This window comes from Pterocles gutturalis, unplaced genomic scaffold (assembly GCF_000699245.1).
Source record: "Pterocles gutturalis isolate BGI_N339 unplaced genomic scaffold, ASM69924v1 scaffold6560, whole genome shotgun sequence".
Taxonomy (NCBI): domain Eukaryota; kingdom Metazoa; phylum Chordata; class Aves; order Pterocliformes; family Pteroclidae; genus Pterocles; species Pterocles gutturalis.
In genome coordinates, this window is record NW_010145721.1 from 1 (window position 1) to 20,103 (window position 20,103).

General features: G+C 38.8%; 1 protein-coding gene and 1 non-coding gene across 2 annotated transcripts in view; both read right to left on the minus strand.

Annotated features, from left to right (window-relative positions):
* Positions 1–2,160: 2,160 nt before the first annotated feature.
* On the minus strand, positions 2,161–2,232 carry TRNAM-CAU. Its single transcript has one exon. It is a non-coding gene; the product is annotated as a tRNA-Met (tRNA).
* Positions 2,233–4,225: 1,993 nt separating this feature from the next.
* Positions 4,226–20,103, minus strand: part of ACSS3 (acyl-CoA synthetase short-chain family member 3) — a gene marked incomplete at its 3' end in the record, with an annotated part of 72,256 nt that continues 56,378 nt past the window's right edge. The window contains exons 11-12 of the mRNA XM_010085467.1: positions 8,207–8,302; positions 4,226–4,289 (exon numbers count right to left, since the gene is read on the minus strand). Of these exons, the coding sequence (XP_010083769.1) occupies positions 4,226–4,289; positions 8,207–8,302 (160 nt within the window). The remainder of the gene's footprint in view (positions 4,290–8,206; positions 8,303–20,103) is intronic.

A 20,103-nucleotide genomic window follows, 5' to 3' on the forward strand; every position in this document is an offset into this window, starting at 1 on the left:
ATTCTGTGATCCTGTGATTCTGTGATTCTATCTCAAAAAATGCTAATTTAGAAACAATTCATATAAGCCCACATCTCATGAGCTGCAGTCATCTTCATTTTGCCTTGCCCTTTCATCATAACTACTGTGACACTGCATTTGACTACTTTGCCCTGAAAGACTTGTGAAGTCAAAAAGATTTTCTTGTCAGCGAAAATCTTTACAAAGGGCATAGATGATGGTTAAAAAAAAAACCCAGGTATCAGTTGGCAGATGAGTAAAGAAAAGAATGTACTTGCAGCAGAAAGATGGAGTAATTAGGTGTAAGAATGACCTTTCTAAAGTATTTGACTCCTGCAGGATAAAATTAAAGTGTAAAACTCTGTTACAAGGATATCTTAGATACTATACTTTACGAGCACTGCAGGCCTCAAGCAGCCCCCAACAGTCTTTACTGGGAGCTAGACTGGGATAAAAATAACCAAGAGCAGCAGCATACCACTTTCTCACAGCTGGTACTGCAGGCAGTGTGTGGCCATTCTCCTCCCAAAGAAATACTGAATATTTCTCAACTCATGTATCCTGTAGACAAAGCAAACACCTGGGGTTTTTTTCTAAAATACTACACCATATTTTGCCACTGACAAACAAAGACTGCTAGTAAAAAGGATCATCCTTACTACTTTTAAGGTGTCTGTACATGTAGAAGACTGCTGAAGAGGTTTTTTTTTTGGTGGTTTTTTTTGGTTTTTTTGTTTTTGTTTTTTTTTTTTTTGTTAAGCTGCAGAATGAATTTCAAGCGACCTTATTGTCTCAAAAGATTAAGTCAGAAAAAAGGCTGGAAGAGAAAGAGGGTTGAGAGTTAACCTGCCTTACAATTGGTTTCATTGGGTTTTGCATCAATAACTGTTATTGATACAATGTAATTTCTTTGCCCCCTACTCTCCCCCCTATTTCAGAATGGACATTACAATACTCATGGACACAATAAAATAATAGAGTCCCAGTGCCATTACTCTTTGAGTGATGCAATGCATAAAAAAACCAAACCAAACCAAAAATCCCCGCTTTTTCCCTATCAATTTATTTGACTGCAGAAGAAGTCAAGATAAAACTGAACAAAACAAACAGCAAAAATCAATATATAAACACACTTGTAATCACTTAAGATAAATGCCTAAACGTGGGGCTGCATTAGGGAAGATAAATTCTGGCTTTAAAAGTTTGATAATAACCCTGAATAGGATCTTTGAATATGGCAATATACACTTCTGATAGGCACTTAAAGATAATCATGACTCAGAAACACACCAAGAATAATAGAATCAAGTTCCAACCCCCTGCCATGGGCAGGAACACCTTCCGCTAGACCAGGTCGCTCAAAGCCTCATCCAGCCTGGCCTTGAACACCTCCAGGGATGGGGCATCCACAGCTTCTTTGGGCAACCTGTTCCACTGTCTCACCACCCTCACAGTGAAAAATTTCTTCCTAATATCTAATCTAAATCTGCCTTCTTTCAGCTTATACCCTTTACCCCTTTTCCTCTCACTACACTCCCTGATAAAGAGTGCCTCCCCATCTCTCCTGTAGCCCCCTTCAGGTACTGGAAGGCTGCTCTTAGATATCCTCGGAGCCTTCTTCTCTCCAAGCTGAACAACCCCAACTCTTTCAGCCTGTCCTCATAGGGGAGGTGCTTCAGCCCTCTGACCATTTTCATGGCCCTCCTCTGGACTCTCTCCAACAGGTCCATGTCTTTTTTTATGTTGGGGGCCCCACATCTGAACACAGTACTGCAGGTGGGGTCTCACAAGAGCAGAGCAGAGGGGGAGAATCACCTCCCTTGACCTGCTGATCACCTTTTCTTTGGATGCAGCCCAGAACATGGTTGGCTTTCTGGGCTGCAAGCACATACTGCTGGCTCACGTTGAGCTTCTCATCAACCAATGCCTCCAAGTCCTTCTCCTCAGAGCTGCTTTCAATCCATTCCCCACCCAGCCTGTATTTGTGTTTGGGATTGCCTCGACCCACGTGCAGGACCTTGCACTTGGCCTTGTTAAATTTCACGAGGTTGGCATTGGCCCACCTCTCAATCCTGTCAGGGTCCCTCTGGATGGCATCCCTTCCCCTCCAGCGTGTCCACCACACCACACAGCTTGGTGTCATCAGCAAAAAAGGTCCCTTAGCAGAGGATGGTTTCGATCCATCGACCTCTGGGTTATGGGCCCAGCACGCTTCCGCTGCGCCACTCTGCTCTCCCTGCCATTAGCTTTAGTAGATATAATTCAGCTTGTTTGGCAGAGTTGCTAAGGATGGAGCTCATTTCACTTTGCTTTTGGTAGATAATGCTAAGCACCTGGCCTAAGCTAGCCGTGTCACCCCTGCAGTCAGTGGAGAGACATGAGTACATCTGGAAGGCAATTTATTCCATCTAGCTGAATGCCTAAAACAGCTAGGATCAATTTTCTTACAAAATACCACTCTCTCTGTCCATTGATTACAAGCCTACATTTTATTATGGCATAAGGCACTAAGAGCTTTGAAAGACATCCCTCCAGTCTGACCTGGGTTACTGATACTGCAAACTACAGCCTGTTACAGGCTGGAGCAATTTTAATTATTCCTACTCAGCAGTGGAATAAATGCACAATCTTACATGTGTCACAGGAAAACTATGTCTAAATATGAGTCTGCTGATTCAGGCAAGATCGTGTGTGCACTTAAACACATGCCTGTGTGTCCTTGTGGCTTAGCCTAAGACGCTGAAAATTAGGCAGAGTATAGACTTCATCCTGAAAACACACCTCGGTGTCACACAGGACAATAACTTCATGTGATACTACATTAGTCTCCACAGTGGTGTAGTTACATTAGATCAGTAGTACATCTGAGCAAAAACCCTCCACACCTCTGCAACTCTGACTCCCAGGCAAGCACCGCACAGGCACGCCACCCTCATTTTTAGCGCCGCACATCTGCAGCACAGTCCAGTGCCTGCAGCTGCCATGTGTCTCCCCTCCAGCTCATGTGGCCATTACCTCAATCCTCAGCTAACCTCTCTCTAACAACTCATGAAAATCAGTACGTCTGTCCCAATGCTTTGGCTTTGGAAAGAATTTCATCTCACTGAGGGGTAATACTAATCTTTATATTCTCTTCCATTCATCTAAGCAAGCAGCAAAGAATCTGAGTTACCACAACACTCCTAAATTTTACCACAAAAGAAGGGGATGAATGCATTTCTTTTTGGACAAGTATTTGCTGGCAGTTAGGAAGTATTCAGAACTGAAGTATTTTCTGTGATTGAAAACAGAGGCAGCTACAGCTAACATGTTAATCACAAAGCCGTATCTGTCTGAGGAAAATGCTGTTTGCCTAAAAGCCTGTGAAACATCCAGAATACAGAGCTGGTATGGGCTGCGGGGAGCAGTAGCCTCGCAAGCTTTACAGAAGGGCAGGTTCTGGCAACAGTGAGACAGGAGAAAGTAAGTGAAACGTGATTGATGTCCACCGTGTTATCTGGCAGAGACTCCTTTATCGAAGAAAAGAAGCTAAGAAAGGTGTATTTTAAAAAATAATATTGAAGCTCATGGAAATCCCCTGGCAGGAGTCTGGTAAATGGTACTAAAAATCACCTGCATGGTGTGCAGCAGGGCTTTTTTCTTTCTTCCCTTTTTTTTGCTGGGGTCCTCTCCTGTATGTATTTCGTCCAAGTACTACCACAACTGAACACTTCGTTTCACGCAAAGCACATGCAGACACATCTGCCTGTTTTTACGAAGATCACAAAAAACACATTCTCCCTCTAAGAACGCACATCAGTTGTGACTAGGGGATAGTGAAAGAGGAGACAGCATCATACCCATAAACCGAAGCATGTCAATCTGCACTGCTGTACTATTTCACTAAAGATAAAATAGTGAAGAGAATGATTCAATATCTTGCTCATATGTCCCAACAGGAAGGCTTAATTCTGTCCCAGCAGGCTGTTAATTAAGAAAATGGTAAACTTTGCTGTAGTCTAAGAAGAAAACCCAGCAATTCACACTCATTCACTCACACAATTTCATCTGAAATTTTTCAACATTAATGGACATTAAAAGTTCTCGCAGTTTTGTATCAATATCAGAGGCAGTCATGCTTTTAAATTCTTATTACTTCAATTATTGTTATATATAAACTTTGGTCAAAAGACAATCAACCCATGTAGGAGGCTTCTCTTAACTGTAAGATATTTAGTTTGCTTACTTTACCACAATATTTCCTAAAGTCTTCGCCTTCACTGGTTCCTTATTTTCATCCAGAATCATCACTGTAAAAAGGTAATACAGGAAGAGAAGTTCTGTTAAGTAGTGTATTTTTAGGTACAGGACAGTGTCTTTCTTCATGGGTATCAACTTATTTCACACTTCAAAGGGGCAATACACCAAGCAACAAAAGGAATTAAGCAATTTGGGAGTGACAAACTGGATAATGTCATGACCATATTATCATTCAGCCTTAAGTACAAAAAGTCTGAGATAATACTCGGGCTTTAGAAGAAGAACTAGCTCAAAGTCAAAAAGGGAAAAATATAGAACTGAAAACTAAAAGACACCTTCATACTGGAAAATCTGAACTTCCAAATAGCAAAGGACCCTTCAGATACATGACAAATCTGCTACAACCACCCATTCCATTTGAAGGTGTGGGGATAAGGAAGGAATGGCAGATACACTATAATATTTCTTAGCTGTACTATCAACTCAGCCTGTGATAAATGGAATTAAACAAAGTGAAATGACTAAACCATGGAAAAAACAGGGAGGGAAGTTTTTGACAGACCAGGTTGACATGGATTTAAATACATGCCCTTTGAAGTCTGCCCAAGCAAAAAAAGCAATGTTCAGCTGAACCTAAATTAGTACAAATAATCTTTCATTCTATATTAAAAAGTTCCAGAGGAAATGGGGAAATGAGGATGACAGATTTCTGACTAAAACCCTGCTAAGACTCTTATGAGTAATACCATATCCTATTTGCCCAAAGAATGCCAAGCATTGGTAATTTTCTGTTTCTGTCTGAAGACATTCCTTTATAGAGGATGGTAATTTTTAAATAACTGAAGAGCCTGCTGAAAGCAATGGCCAAGCACATAGACACAAGCAAGTCCACAAGGCCAGTTTTACAAATCAGTGACTTGGAGGGAGTAACTGCAACAGGAAATCAAAAGGATGAATGGAAACACAGAAGACAATTTTACGAAAAACAGCAAGAATGGTATAAACAAAAACCATTTGTAGTATGCAAATATATTTTATCCTGGGCTGCACCAAAAGATGCACAACCAGCAAGATGAAGGAGGTGATTCTCCCCCTCTACTCTGCTCTCGTGAAATCCCCCCTACAGTGCTGTGTTCAGCTCTGGGGCCCCCAACATAAGAAGGACATGGACACGTGGGAGCAAGTCCAGAGGAGAGCCATGAAGACGACCAGAGGGCTGGAGCACCTCCCCTATGAGGACAGGCTGAGAGAGTCGGGGTTGTCCAGCCTGGAGAAAAGAAGGCTCCGAGGAGACCTAATAGAAGCCTTCCAGTACCTGAAGGGGGCTACAGGAAAGCTGGGGAGGGACTTTTTACAAGGACATGCAGTGACAGGACGAGGGGTAATGGGTTTAAATTAGAAGAGGGCAGATTTAGACTAGATATTATAAATACATTATTTATTGTGAGGTTGGTGAGGCACTGGAACACGTTGCCCAGAGAAGCTGTGGATGCCCCATCCCTGGAAGTGTTCAAGGCCAGGCTGGATGAGGCTTTGAGCAACCTGGTCCTGGACACCTGGAAGGTGTCCCTGCCTATGGCAGGGGTTGGAACTTGATGATCTCTAAATGATCTCTAAGGTCCTTTCCAACCCAAACCATTCTATGATTCTATTATTCTATGATTTTTTTTCCTATATCTTTTTAGATGGCATAAGAACATGGTATCATTAGATTTGGGGAATTTAGGCTCAGAATACACAATAAAAAAAGACACACACGTAGCTTGCAATGCTTTCTCCCATAATTTTTCCTATTTTTATTACACCAAAGTAAAATCTAATCAGTTTATTGTAACTATTTTATCAAGGTAGCACTTCCAGCATTTATTCCAGCATTCCTTGCAAGCAGTATATTTCAATGTATGAAAATTTGGGGAAGGGAGGTATTATACTGCTCACTCCTGAATTACTGAAGAACTGACTTAATTCTTTAAAATGTGGAACTTGCTTCAGTTTGGGAACAATGCAATGAAATTATCCAGAAATGGCTCAAGTAGAACAAAGGGAAAGCACAATACCATATTTGATTTAAGGTAACAGAGCTAGAAATTAATATGGTTTCTTAACTCACTTTTAAATGCAATTTGTGCCACTGTACTTTGATATGATATCTAAATACTACCTTTATTCTTTACATTTTAAAAAATCAGCAAAGAAATCAGTTTATTTTAGCAATAGTACGGCTGTACTTAAAAAAAAAAAAAAAAAAAAGCTAGATTTTGGATTTTGTAACTTTCTATATATATCCCAGCACAAACACAACATAACTTCAGCAATGTCCAAAAGCCATTAACAGTTGTATAATCTAAAAATACAGAATCTATCTTCTAAATGGGGTATGGATCTCTTCTAATTAATATAGTAACAGCAGCAAAACATCAAAACAGAATTGGATGACAGCAAGACAGCTTCCAGTACAGAGTAATTTCTAGATCCACTATTTCATGAATGGCTGCATTACGGGACATAATTGGCCCCAAACCAAAGACTGAAAGAGGTAAAGTTCTTTCATAAATTTTTAGTAAATTTTAGTGCTCATTTTATGTTTCCCTTTCAAGGCATGATAAAGATATTTCCTTTATTTTATTTGAAGAAATTCTTTACTTACAGTAGGAATAATGTTCCAAAAAATTCATAGGCAATTTTTATATTCATGCTACTCATGCTTTTTTCTAGGCCTGACTATCATCTGATAGCATCTGTGATGCAATTACATTCTTTCACTCTTCCCTATTTATTAAAACTCTGGACAAACTCCATGGCTTTGTTTTAATGCTGTTTTTAAGCTACTGCTTGTCTTCGTGCCAAAACTTTAAATGCCAAACCCCAGAGCTGCTGAAAATGTTTATTTTCTTTAATGTTCATTTCCACTTGTAAGTATTAGAAGAAAAAACAACTAAGCTCTTTCTGATCAATGATGTGAGAACTTTTCCTGAAGATGGTTTGGTCTTTAATGTAATTCTTTTTCAGACTTGAAAAAGAATTGAAAACTGCATTAAATTCAGGGATCCCATGTACAAAAAATATTGTCGTATTCTTAATACTGTGGCTGCACTCTCTGCATACAAATACCTTCCAGACAACTAGTGCTTGTCCTTTTAGTTACGGTCCATAGCCTACCATTTCTCCCAGATGGAAATAAAAATGCTCCACAAGTACTGAAAGATAATGTGCTTAACAAGTCTCTCAAATACAAGGCCATATACCTGTAGAAAATGGCAGAAATTCAAATTGATTAAAAAAAAAAAAAAAGAATGGGATGGGTTGAAACAGAAGTTTTATATTCTTGCTTGTTAGTTCACTCTGATGTATTTGTGGAAGACAGACCTCAGTAAGAATTTTGTTTTGCACTTCAGAATACTTCTCACATAAAATTATAGTGCCAAAGGAAAACCTAATCAATCTAATCAATGTGTCTCTGAGACATAATTATTAAATGTATATCACCCAAACAAAAACTATTTAGGCTCTGAAAACACGTATAACAGACCACTCAAAGTGCAAGTTACAGGAACTATTTCTCTTGTTATCATTTGCTCTTTTGCTGATGGTTACTAATATTTTTCTTCCTGATTTGCCAATACAAATTTTACTTTTGCTTCTCATTTCAAACAGTGCAACTCTAGATAAAGCCTTAAAGCACAGTATTTTTTTCGTATCTTTGCAACATCCAGTGTAGAAGTATGTGATAGCTCTTCTATATAATTAAGATAGAAGTAGTTGATCAATCTTCTTGAGCATAAATCTGAGTTACTTACGCACAATCACATTCCACAGCACACAAAAAAGCACAGCTTCCTGTTGCAGAAAGGTGCAAAATATGCTAATAAGACTGTAATTTTCTTTCCAAAAATACGGAAACTAAGGAGCACTTACTCAGGAATATAAGCAATATCCTTTTCTAGCAGCATATTTAGCACAGTCTTACCATTGTATCCTGGCACTGGTTTTCCTGCCTGTCCAGGTGGAGGTGTTGTAGAGTTCCCCAAACCAATACAGGAAGCAGTAATTGCAGAACCAGATTCTGTTAAGAGAACACAAATATTGTCAGTTAAGGTTGTTCTTAGTGTTATTAAGTATTTATTGTTTTAAAGTCTTGCTTCTAGTTCAGCACATCAAAACAGTACAATAAAATGAAAACCCCAGACAAGCAACGGAAGATTTAGAAGTCAGGTTTTATGTATTATCTAATGAATGCAAATTCATTACATAAATTTGTATTCTTCACAATGGAACATTTTCCATTCCATAGTAGACAGTCAAAAATAAAAACTTATTGGATTACACCTGTAGCTTATTCTGTTATAGGTATGAGGTTATACCATGACAGTTATACCTAGAAATATTAGGTAGGGCAGATGTATTTCAAGGGTTATTTCACAAGTCAATATCTTTGGGAAGAACGAATTCCAGAAAAAAACCAAAGCATTCTTGGTTGATTATCCTATCACTGTAAGGCAATATCAAAAGTTCAATTGTTCCGTTTTGGAGGTATACATTCAGAGGTTTGGAAGGTGAATAAATGCCAAATTTTCTCCAGTTCTTGACTATATTGGTCAAGAAGATCAGAGGAGAAGCATTGCCTCACAGAATTTACGTAAATAATGCAGAAAAGTCAGGAATACCTCTTTTACAATTCTAGAGATCTCACTAGTATTTCTTGGTGAAAAGTATTTCCAGTAACGAAAGGCTCAAAAAGAAATAGGGTAGAAAAGTCAGACCAAAATTTCCAGTGTTGCCAAAATGATCTGAAAAGGAAAAATATAAGGAATGGGAACCAAACTGCTGCAAGATTTGGTGATCATAGTCCAGCTGTTTTCTCCTCTTTCACCTACAAACATTAAAGTTTTACTAACCACAGTATTTTAGAGGGTTTCAGTTGTTTTGTTTGTTTAGTTGGTTCTTTTGAGGGGGGGTGGGGTCAGAAGACAAATGTCTCCTGGTTTTTGATTCTTAGGAAGTTATTCATTCATTTAACTGCTGACAGATAAATTGAACACTGGTGGGCAGGTCTGGAATCCCCACTGAAGCAGCAACATAAAATGCCTTGTTCAGAGCTTCGAAATGAGACAGAATGAATTCCCTTGCAATGCCTACACCTTCCTAATTATCCTTGCAGTTAGGCAGCTAGAAATTCCTCCCTTCTCACCTTCCCCTTTTTCTGAAGAGAGATCAATTTCACATAATGCTTTTATGCTACAAGAATTACTATTATAGAAGAGGAATAAAAACTAGCAAACTATATAACACAGAGTCTGTTTGAAAAAAGACTAGCTGCTCTTCTCTCTTTCCCTCTAAGAAAAAATATATAGAAATTGCTTTTAAATGCTGATGTAACTCTGAGCAACAGAAAAAAAGGTAGGTGGTTGCAAATATTAGCAGGAACAGCGTATGAAACTATTACTTTAAAAACCTGGCTTTCTCATTCTGGAGGTGTCCTACGTCTCAGTTCACTTGACCTGGAATTCACAGCCCACACAACCTTCAAGCATCAGCACAACAAGACAGGTTTGTCTTCAGTTTTAAATCTATATCTGATCAGTATGGTCAAAACTATTTTCAGTTCTCTTGCATTAGGAAATTACAGTTGCTTTTGCTGTGAATTTTCTCAGCTTCCATAGTGTTAATCTGCCACTTCAGAAGTTGTTCAACTACTATTCAAGTACTAAAAGAAGCAAGAACAAGAACAAAACTACAGAAACTTGTGGTGGTTTCGCATTAGGTGTTAGTAAGTAGCTGAAAATTAGCATTAACACAGAGTAGTTAAGCTAGGGCCTAATTCCAGCTGTGGGACACAGAATAAGACTTACCAACCCTCAATGCTAATAAAGACAGGCTAAAAAGTTTGCTTAGTTGTTTCCCCATCTTTCCCTGTTCCATCTTCTACATAATGCACATTCCCTGCGCAATCACAGATCCTGGTCTTTTCTTCCAACAAGAACACCCAAGCTATAATTATAGTGGTGGCACAATATCAAAATGATTTCACATACCCCCTCCAAGATCACACTGAAAGTTGCAGGAAGAGAAACCCACAATTCATTCAACAGTTTGGGAGCTTCATCTTCTGCACAGTGTCTGTAACAAAGAAGTTATTGACCTCAAATTTTTTCTTCTTTTCCTTGGAACAGAATGAAAAAAACAGTATTTCTCTCAGAGAACAGCGAATTGGGAAAGACAGTGGAAAGGAGAATTTATTTTTCTATTACATTAGGAGGAAAAGAAGTGGTAGCACAGAGTGTATCTTGCTTTACATATTGCACGGCAAGAGCTAAAAACCATACTATAACAGACCAGGTGAGAAAGGTATTCTCCTATCACCAAAACATGGTAATCAGGTTTGCTACTGAGAGGTATCACTATTAACCTGATCGACCAGTAAGATTTGCATGAACTGGGAACTGACAAACATTTCTAATCAAGAGCTCTCAATCAAAAAACCCTGAGGATAGAGGGGGAATCTGAAATTCCTGAAAATTAGTTTGGATTTGCTTGACTTTCTGAAATACTGTTAATGAAAACAATATAAACTAGAAAGCAATCATCATCATACTAGTTTGTCTGCATTTGTCCCTGCTTTTTGGACAACAGTGAATAAGACTGAATGAAAGTCCATTTATTCTAAACAAGAATCACAAGTTCTAAAAATTTGTGAATAGGTCTTTATAACTGCTGCTATTTCTTCTATTGTCTTCTCAATTACCAGGGGATATATCATTTTCATATTTACCCAGTGCTCTAATCTCTAAGCCATACATTCAGTTCCCAAGGGTCAGTAAGACTTCATATACATGAAAATAAATATGGTTTATTGGTGCTTGGACCAGGAATTGACGCAGAGAGGGAGTCCCAAAAGCATCTGCTCTTTGTGTTAGGTTAACAGTTCCTGAATCCTAAAGCTTCCCTTACAATGTAGAAGAACTGAGGAGTACTGTCAAAGGATAGCATGCATCTTTGTGCTGCACATTTCTTGGGAAATCAATGCACATCTTCCAACCAGGATGGTGGATTGAAATACCACCCAAACCTATCAGAAAACAGCAACCCCTTTCTAGGGACAGAATTTTTTATCACAGAAAAAAAGAGTCTGACTTGGAAGTGGAATTCAGTTCAAAAAAAAAAATCATCACTATTCAGAAGAATACAAAAAATTAAGTACTGATGAGAAATTTTCCTTACTAATGATGTGCAATACAAGTCATGCGTGGCCCTCATATATTTCTAATAAGTGAAGTTGCTTAAGAACCTTTAGTTTGAATTAAGGTTGGCTTCTTTACAATTCAAGTCAGGACCTATATGTGGGTCACAAGAAACAGGTCTGAAAGTTAAAACAGCAGCAATTGGAAGAAGCATAACGCTTGTCACATGGACACTGTATTCTACCTACCCCTTACGTCAGGTTTCCCAACGTGCAAACAGGCATCCCTTAACTGACACTCACTGTTTATAGTTGCAGATTCTCTGAAATTAATGCACAGCTTCTATACAGATTCCCAACACTGAAGTCTTGAGGAACTTGCATATTTTTAATGTAAGGAATAGAACAGTAGATCTATCTTCCAGCCAGTCCCTTCTGGAAACATTTAGGCACTAACCTTCCACTCACTAAACTAGCAAGGTAGCTCACCCTGTGGCTGTGGAAGGTGTTTCAGGGACAACTGGATCATAAAACACATTTCTTTCTTGCGTAACACCTTATAACGTGACAATTAAACAGCAATTTAGAAGAGCAATGTTTCACACTGCAAGACCAATGTTTCAGCACTAGTCTGGTAACTACATTCAACATCTGCTGAGTTATAATGGAATGAATATATATACCTCTGAGAATAATGAAAAGCACTTCACTGAGACTCGGAAGAAAGAGGTAGTGAGAGATCATCTTAAAATCATAGCTGTTAAAGCATCCCAAGTCCCTCCTTACATTTTTACTTTCAGGATAAGGGCTGATGTAAAGAAATAGCCCTTGAAATTCAAAGATGTGACCTTTTGTCCCACTCTATATGTAAGTGAAAGATATTATTTTAAAGATATTTCAATATTATTGACCTATATTGGACAGTTAATGAATAGTCTGATACAGGCATTTTTGTTGCATTTGCACCTCTGAAAGCAAATCAAAATCCAAAAAGGTGTTGTTGATGCAGAAACAAAAAAGCACACTCTCTTACAAGCAGAAAAGGGAGCCTGTAAGGGTATACCTGAGTTTATTCATCAGAAAGCTTCCACCTGTCTGCGTGCCTGATTTGTAACAGCTAGTAAGTTCTGTGCTCAAAATTATCTTGTTCATTCTCAGTCAACAGTCAAGTTCAATCAAAAAACAGTTTTGAAATAAAGCATGACTTAAAGATGAAGAATGCCCTGTACCACTTACCTTCCTGATACATTAGAATGTCTAGACCATGTCTCACATTCCTCAACATAATAGACTGTCACACTGCTGAAATATTGTGTTTTCTGGTAGGAAGTACTTAGGGAAAATATACTGCATTCTGACATTAATATTTGGGTTTGGGCTGCACTAAGTGAGTAATCTAAGACTGCATTGAATTTCTTAGGATGCAATGGATAGAAAATGGAAGCATGCAAAAGAGGTGGAAAGTTGTTATGTAGCAAAAGGAAAAAGAGAAGAAAAAGGAGCAATTGTCCTATATCACGAATGCAATAAATGTAAAGCACTAAATTCTCACCATGGCAGTGCTGTTTGAGCCATTCTCCTGGCAAAGCTGTCATTTTGGTTGGGGGAATTAAAGGAATTACTGCAGTTGAAGACAGCACTGATAAAATGGAAAGGAGGGTCTACGGAAGGGAGAAAGCTTGGACAGCAACTGATAACAAATCCATCTACATAGCAAGAATGCAACTCTGAAGAGACTCCTTGCACATACTCCCACAACACAGTGGTCATTTTAATTATGCCAGAAAGGATGGAATGAAGAATTCAATAAAGTAACAACAACATGCTTTCTATGGCAACAACTACTGGACAGCAAGGAACAGAAAGCCACAGTACCAGACGAATTATAGCACTCAAAATGTGCATCACAGCATATCATACTGCTTCCTTACAATAAAACCAAATCTAACACATCACAGAAATAGTATGTACTGGGGGAGGGGGGGTGGTGAGTCTGAAGATTCAAGGGCCATATCATACAGACCTAATCTTCTTCATCCTTCAGCATATGACTGCACAGAACAAAGAAGTCAATTCCCCAGTCAGTTCTTCATCACTAACCCCCCAGCAAGTTTCTAAGTCTCTGACTGCACTAGCAGTAAGTGGCCTCACTCACAACTTGAGACTTAGCACAGTTAACCCTGATAAATTCTGTTTAGATAGCCATGCTGTAGGCTGGTAGCACAAGCAGCACTTTAGTCTTATGCTTACTGGTCCTGGAAGAGAATTTCAGATAATTGCTTTAGTCTTTGTAAAGTAAAGCTCAGCCATGCCTTCAGCAAGGACTCAAAAATATCCACTGCATAATTTTGCTATGAGGTTTTCTTCCTCTCTTCCCTAGAAGAGATCTACTTTCTCTGCATAGCTCCAGGTTGGTACATGAGGCATGATGAATATTAATGTGTAAAAATGCCAAGTACACCTGGCTAGTGCTAGATATTTAACTACAAACCGTCTGATACTAATTACCCATCAACATTAAAAAAAGGAGACGACACCTGGCCACTATTATGCCAAGGCACTAAAGGGCACAGAGGAGAACTGGTTGGATAATCCCAATGCAATGTGACGTGTGATGCTGGGCTGTCAGCTGGCAGACTGCCACAAAAGTTCACGGTACAGCTGCACCCACATTGTTAGTATATGTTGATATGCTATGATTTTTACTGCCCTCTAAGGGTAAAGTCTAGTGAAAATTACTTTTCAGATCTATGATAATTATATCATTAACTTCTCCATCCATTTTACTCATTTTCTCCTAATTTTGCATAAGCCTGTCACCAAATGAAGTAAAATTTAATGACAGAGCTTATATTTACTGAAATTCTCATCTTTGAATATATTTAGCAGGGTGCTGCAGCAAATTATAACAGAAAAGTGAGAGCAGCCACAAGCAGACAACAATGAATCTGGAGAACTCTAAATTCTTAAGGATTCCCTGATTCACTCTTACCAACTGTTGAAAAGCAAGTGTGAAATTAAATCCAGTTCACACATTATGCACAATTAGGTTAGATTAAAGACAATCTGTCATCCTAAACTGTGAAACGCTTTGACGGCTTGTAGTGAAACTTCAAAAACTCTTCCATGTATCATTCAGTATTTCATTTCACCCCTAATTTCTGAGGAATATGACAGATGAATCAGAAAAATTCTTGAACAGCGATGGCAATTATAATTTTTTTTTCCTCCATCTGACTGCCTTCTTGATTTATTCCTCTTGTGAATTAAGCACATGCAGAATCAACACAATAAATATCAGGTGCATACAGAATGCCAAAATATGGTGAGTACCAGGGGTATATCTTAGCAAAACACATAAGAAGTATCAAATTTTGGGTGGGTATGCAAGTTGAATGAGTTGTAATCAAGATTTTCATACTTGTCTTACAAGTTTTTCAATTCCTTACAAACTTAAGTAAAGCTAGGGCAAAGAGTATGCAGAAAACCAACTGAAAAGAATTTCAGTTAAGACTTTCTTGCTCAAATATTATTTAAAGAGACTATCGCATCTAAAGCATGATCTTGTCCATCAGGCTGCTTACAATTTAGATTACATTCATTTGGCAGAAGATCAGAACAATTTGTTATCTTGAAGTGGGATGGCTGCAAAACACATTCGTTCATCCCACTAGTACTGTGCAAAACAGAGTGTAAAACCTCTACAAGTTAACTGTAAGCCTCATGGAAAAACAAGTGGTTTTCACCTGTTCTTCACATCCAAGTGAAATTAAATTTTACTTTTCTCACTTGGTTAAATTGTATACAAAGCCTTAAAAAACTTCTGCTTAACTGCTTAACTTTACTCAGAAACTGTAATGTAGAAACTTCACTCAGAAGACATGGAAGAGAGATACAAACAGGACATGAACCAATCTATTGTTTAAAGGGTGACTAAGGGAAACCGGAAAGATTTGTTAATTAAACAGACTCTCCAGTACAGATGTATTTGTACCACAGGGCAGTGCATTGCACAAAAATCTGCTTTTTTTTTCTGGTTATGACTACTTGCTGTTCAGTATTCACTTCCACTTGAAGTTCTCTGTGTTCTCTGTATTGTTTATTGCATGGTAGCACCAAGGGTGCTCAATCAACAGGGCCACACACTACAGACACCACAGAAAGTGCTTGCTGTCTGAAAGACAGCACAGACAATAGCTAAAAGGGCCAACGATGTGACAGCCATATTCATTTTAATTATCCATTATATGAAGAAGGATGATTCTGTAATTAAAATGCACAAGTGGACACTGCATAGTTGACTGGTGCTAACTGAACTGCACATCAGTGAAGATAACTGTAAAAAGAGTGTGGTCTCATTATTCTTCTACACCTTGGCTGTACATTCCCATCTTCCTTTTCCCCCCATTTTCACATGGAATTCGACTGAACTGATTCAGATTTTTTTAAAAAAACATATTCTTTCTTTCACTCAGGTTTGCTTTTGCCTAAATCAACACTCTGATTCTGATCATCATGCGGCCACATGCATGGTAGGACTGGCCTAGAAGCAGGTGTACAAAGGCAGTGCCAGAGATGAAGGAGGGATGCTTCACTCCCTCTTCCATCAGTGGTGTGCACTCATGTGAGCTTAGACTCTTCACAAATCACACACCCAGTAACACACTGCCACTGCCGAGCTATTTATCTCAGCATGTTTCATTTAAAAGAGGAATAGCATCATAAGTATTTCCTCCCCCTCAATCAGTTTGACCATTTAGTCTAATTCATGGCTTAGGATATCACTTCACATTTGAAATGTCAAATGCAACACAGGTACACATTTAAGTGCTTTCATAAGCTAGGCCATTTTTCTGAAACAGAGCTTTAGTGACAAATAGCCTTCTGAAAGCTCATTGGTTTAACTTTATATTTGATCCTAACCTGCAGTGGTATCAATGAATGCCTCCCACCTCAGCTGGGACACTATTTCCAGTCTTTAAAAGGAAATACTGCATTATATTCAGTGTTGCACTAATTAAATTATATTCATATTTAAATAAATGGGCAAGCATTCCCATATTATTATGCACATATACAGCACTGCGAATGACAGCTTCAAGCTTGTTTGCACCATTTAGAAATTATGATGTTAGTATTAACCTGACTGTGGAGTCTTACTAATACACGTATGACAACAGCTGTGTACAGCTAGCCAGAAGCAGAATGTCTCCCTCATTTCTTGCAAATGTACAGAAGCACATGGAAAAAAAAAAATTCACAAAGTAAGCTAAAGGTATTTGAAAATCTGAAGCCTGTTTCTCAAAATAAAACCCGTTTTGTCTATAAACTAATATATTTTCTGAAAGTACCTGAGCTTTCATGCTTATTCTTCAAATTTAGTGTCAGAAGAGAAACCAGCAATTCTTTTAGTATTTTCTAAATGCTTCAAAGCACTTGTAGTCTTAATGCATCTGTCACCATGAATACATATTACACTTGTGAAGGGCAAATACTTCTCATATCACAGTTCTATTGCTATATTCAATTCACTCCTTTAAAAACAAAATCAGCCCCCAAAACAATGAAAATTCCCCCAAGGCTCCCCTTCACAATCCTGCCCAAACACAGAGCATATTTACAAACTGTGGTGTTTGTAGTATCACACATATACACAAGGCCTCTGAAGATTTAAAAGCACATCCAAACAAAATCTCCAGAATAAAGGTACAAAATGTCACTGTAAAGAAGGTCTAATTAGCCTAGCTAAAGGTTGGTGGGCCATGTTAAATATTAAAACCAAAGAAGGAAATAAGTTCAGTTATCGTGAACTGGCAAGTTAGTTATAAAGCACCAGAAGTTTAGGCATTCCTTTTCTAAGTATACCAGGCTCCTTTGCCTCCAAATGGTAATTTATAATGTACATCTTATAAGTTACCTACAGCAAAGCCAAGATAATCAGAGGAGAACAGAAAGCTTTTTGGGCATATTTTGAAGATGTCAGATAACATGTTAAAGATGCATTAAGTCAGGCAATGCATTGAATTATATTTTCAGACTAAAATGAATTTCCAATTTTTATTTTCCTCCTACTGTAATGTCATAACTGATACATGATGAAATATTAAGAGATAAATGAAGACTATAAAAAGTAATTACACATCTCAGTGCTAACCATTTACTGTTTAATCATTTTGAGGAATCTTAATATATTGTATGCATAGTAAAACTGCCAAGATGGAAAAGACAGATAAAATTACTGCCTTTGCAATTAAATATTTTTTTCTGTATCAGGGTCTATCATCTTAGAAACTCCTGTTCTCTCTCTTTCTCCCTTCACTGGGGAGCCCTAAATCCTGCAAAGGATCATTCCTTCCATGCAAAAGATCCATGCAGCTTACTACTACTTTTCCTGTTCTTAAATCATCAGGAAAATCATCTACTTTACACTAATGAGGACTTTATTCTCTGAGCAACATAAAAAGCAGTTGCCATGCGACAAGAGTGAGATCAGCAACTTGTGACATCTTCACACACACACAAACTGGAGGCGCTGGCACAGCTTGTATCCTTCAGGCAGATGAGACCTATTCCTATTTAACATACTCGTTCCTAAAGGTGTCCTCTCTTCTTCTTCTTCATTTGCCTATTCAATGCACACTAAACATTACTCATGGCTGAGCTCCGTAACTTAAGACTGCTTTACAGTTCTTTTATTTTCAATCATCTAAATCACATCAATGAAATTTTTAAAAGGAGGAAAATATTTATAATACTTCATTCATATTAATGCATGTCTCCAGCTGCATGTGGAAAGACAAACAGAAAACATTAAAAAGCACTGAGAAACTGAAGTCAAATGGGAACAGAAAAGCTTAATACATACTTTCTATCAATTTTAAGTTAGAAAATGTCGGTGCAAATGAGACAGAGTGGTTACAGCACAGCTGATACTGAATTTGCATCAACACAGAGGAGGTGATGACCAGTGGCGAAAAGAAAAAAGAGAAGAGCCAGGAGGAAAAGAGAACCTTCCCAGCGATTGAAAGAACAGAGGTGCATGGGCTTTTTTATTAGAAGGACGTAGTGTGCTTACTGACTTACCATGTTCAAACTGTAATAAATTCCATAAACAAAAACAAAAGGGATCCATCTTTTTTTCCAAGCAACACCACTCACTCCATCTCTGACGCAGTATCATCTTTGCAACATGGTGCATTTTCCCAAAATGCATGTGTCATGATTTAGGCCCAGTCAGCAATCAATACCATGCAGCTGCTCACTCACTCCTCCCCCTGCTGCAACGGGGAGGAGAAAATACACAAAAGGCTCACAGGTTGAGACAAGGAAAGGGAGGGATCCCTCACCCATTATGGTCAGGGGCAAAACGGACTTGGGGAAAAAATCAATTTAATTTGTTACCAATCATACCAGAGTAGGATAACAAGAAACAAACACAGATCTTAAAAACACCTTCCCTCCACCCCTCACCTCTTCCCGGGCTCCACTTTACTCCTGATTTCTCTGCCTCCTCCCCTACAATGGCACAGAGGGACAGGGAATGGGGGTTGTGGTCACCTCATCACACGTTGTCTCTGCTGCTCCCTTCCTCCTTATGTTCTTCCCCTGCTCCAGTGTGGGGTCCCTCCCACGGGAGACAGTCCTCCACAAACTTTTCCAACGTGAATCCTTCCCACGGGCTGCAGTTCTTCATGAACTGCTCCAGCGTGGGTCCCTCCCACAGTCCCAACCTCCTTCGGGCACAGCCACCTGCCTCCTCCAGCAGGGGAATCTCTGCTCCAGCACCTCCTCCCCCTCCTTCTTCACTGACCTCGGTGTCTGCAGAGTTGCTTCTCTCACATCCCACTCCTCTCTCTGCTGCCAGTTCACAGTAGTTTTGTTTCCCTGTTAAATATGTTATAACAGAGGCACTACCATCATTGGTAGTGCCCTTGGCCACCAGTGGGTCTGACTTGGAGCTGGGGAAGCTTCTATCAGCTTCTCAGAGGAGCCACCCCTGTAGCCTCTCCCCCCACTACTAAAACCCCACCACACAGGCCCAATACAGCATGGGAGAACTGAAAGCCATGTGAAACGCACATCTGAAACATTTTTGGAGGAGAAAATACATTTCATGAAATGCAGGAGACAGTGAATGGCACCAAAGACCACAATAAACCTATGCAGCTGTAATGGTTCATTCAAAGTAAAAACACCTTAGAGAATATGTAGATAACCCAGACATACATTCTTTCATGTCCAACATACACATAAGCAGCACACCGTAATAAGCAAGGTATTTCTGCAAAAAATATTTCTCAGCTAAGCAGATACAGCCCAAATTTCTGAAGAAGAATCCTCTTCACAGGGATTCCACAGAGAAAACTCATAAAAATTCAAGACTGGAAGATGAGTATAGATGACTGTAAAACTGACATGCTACAGAGGGCAACACAGCCAGGGAAGCCACATCACTCATTTTACAAAGGCATGTCACAAACCATATATGAAGGAGATACTAAACTCTGTTAGCATGAGGAAAGATTCAACATTTTACCATTAAATTAACAAGGATTACACTAATAAAACACCCAGTTCTGAGTCTTCAATGCTTACCTCTCTTCTCTACCTGCCTGAAAACAGGGTGCTCCAAAGTTAGGTCTTCACAAGTAAGCAATTTTACCACATTTCCAAATAAAGGCTCATTT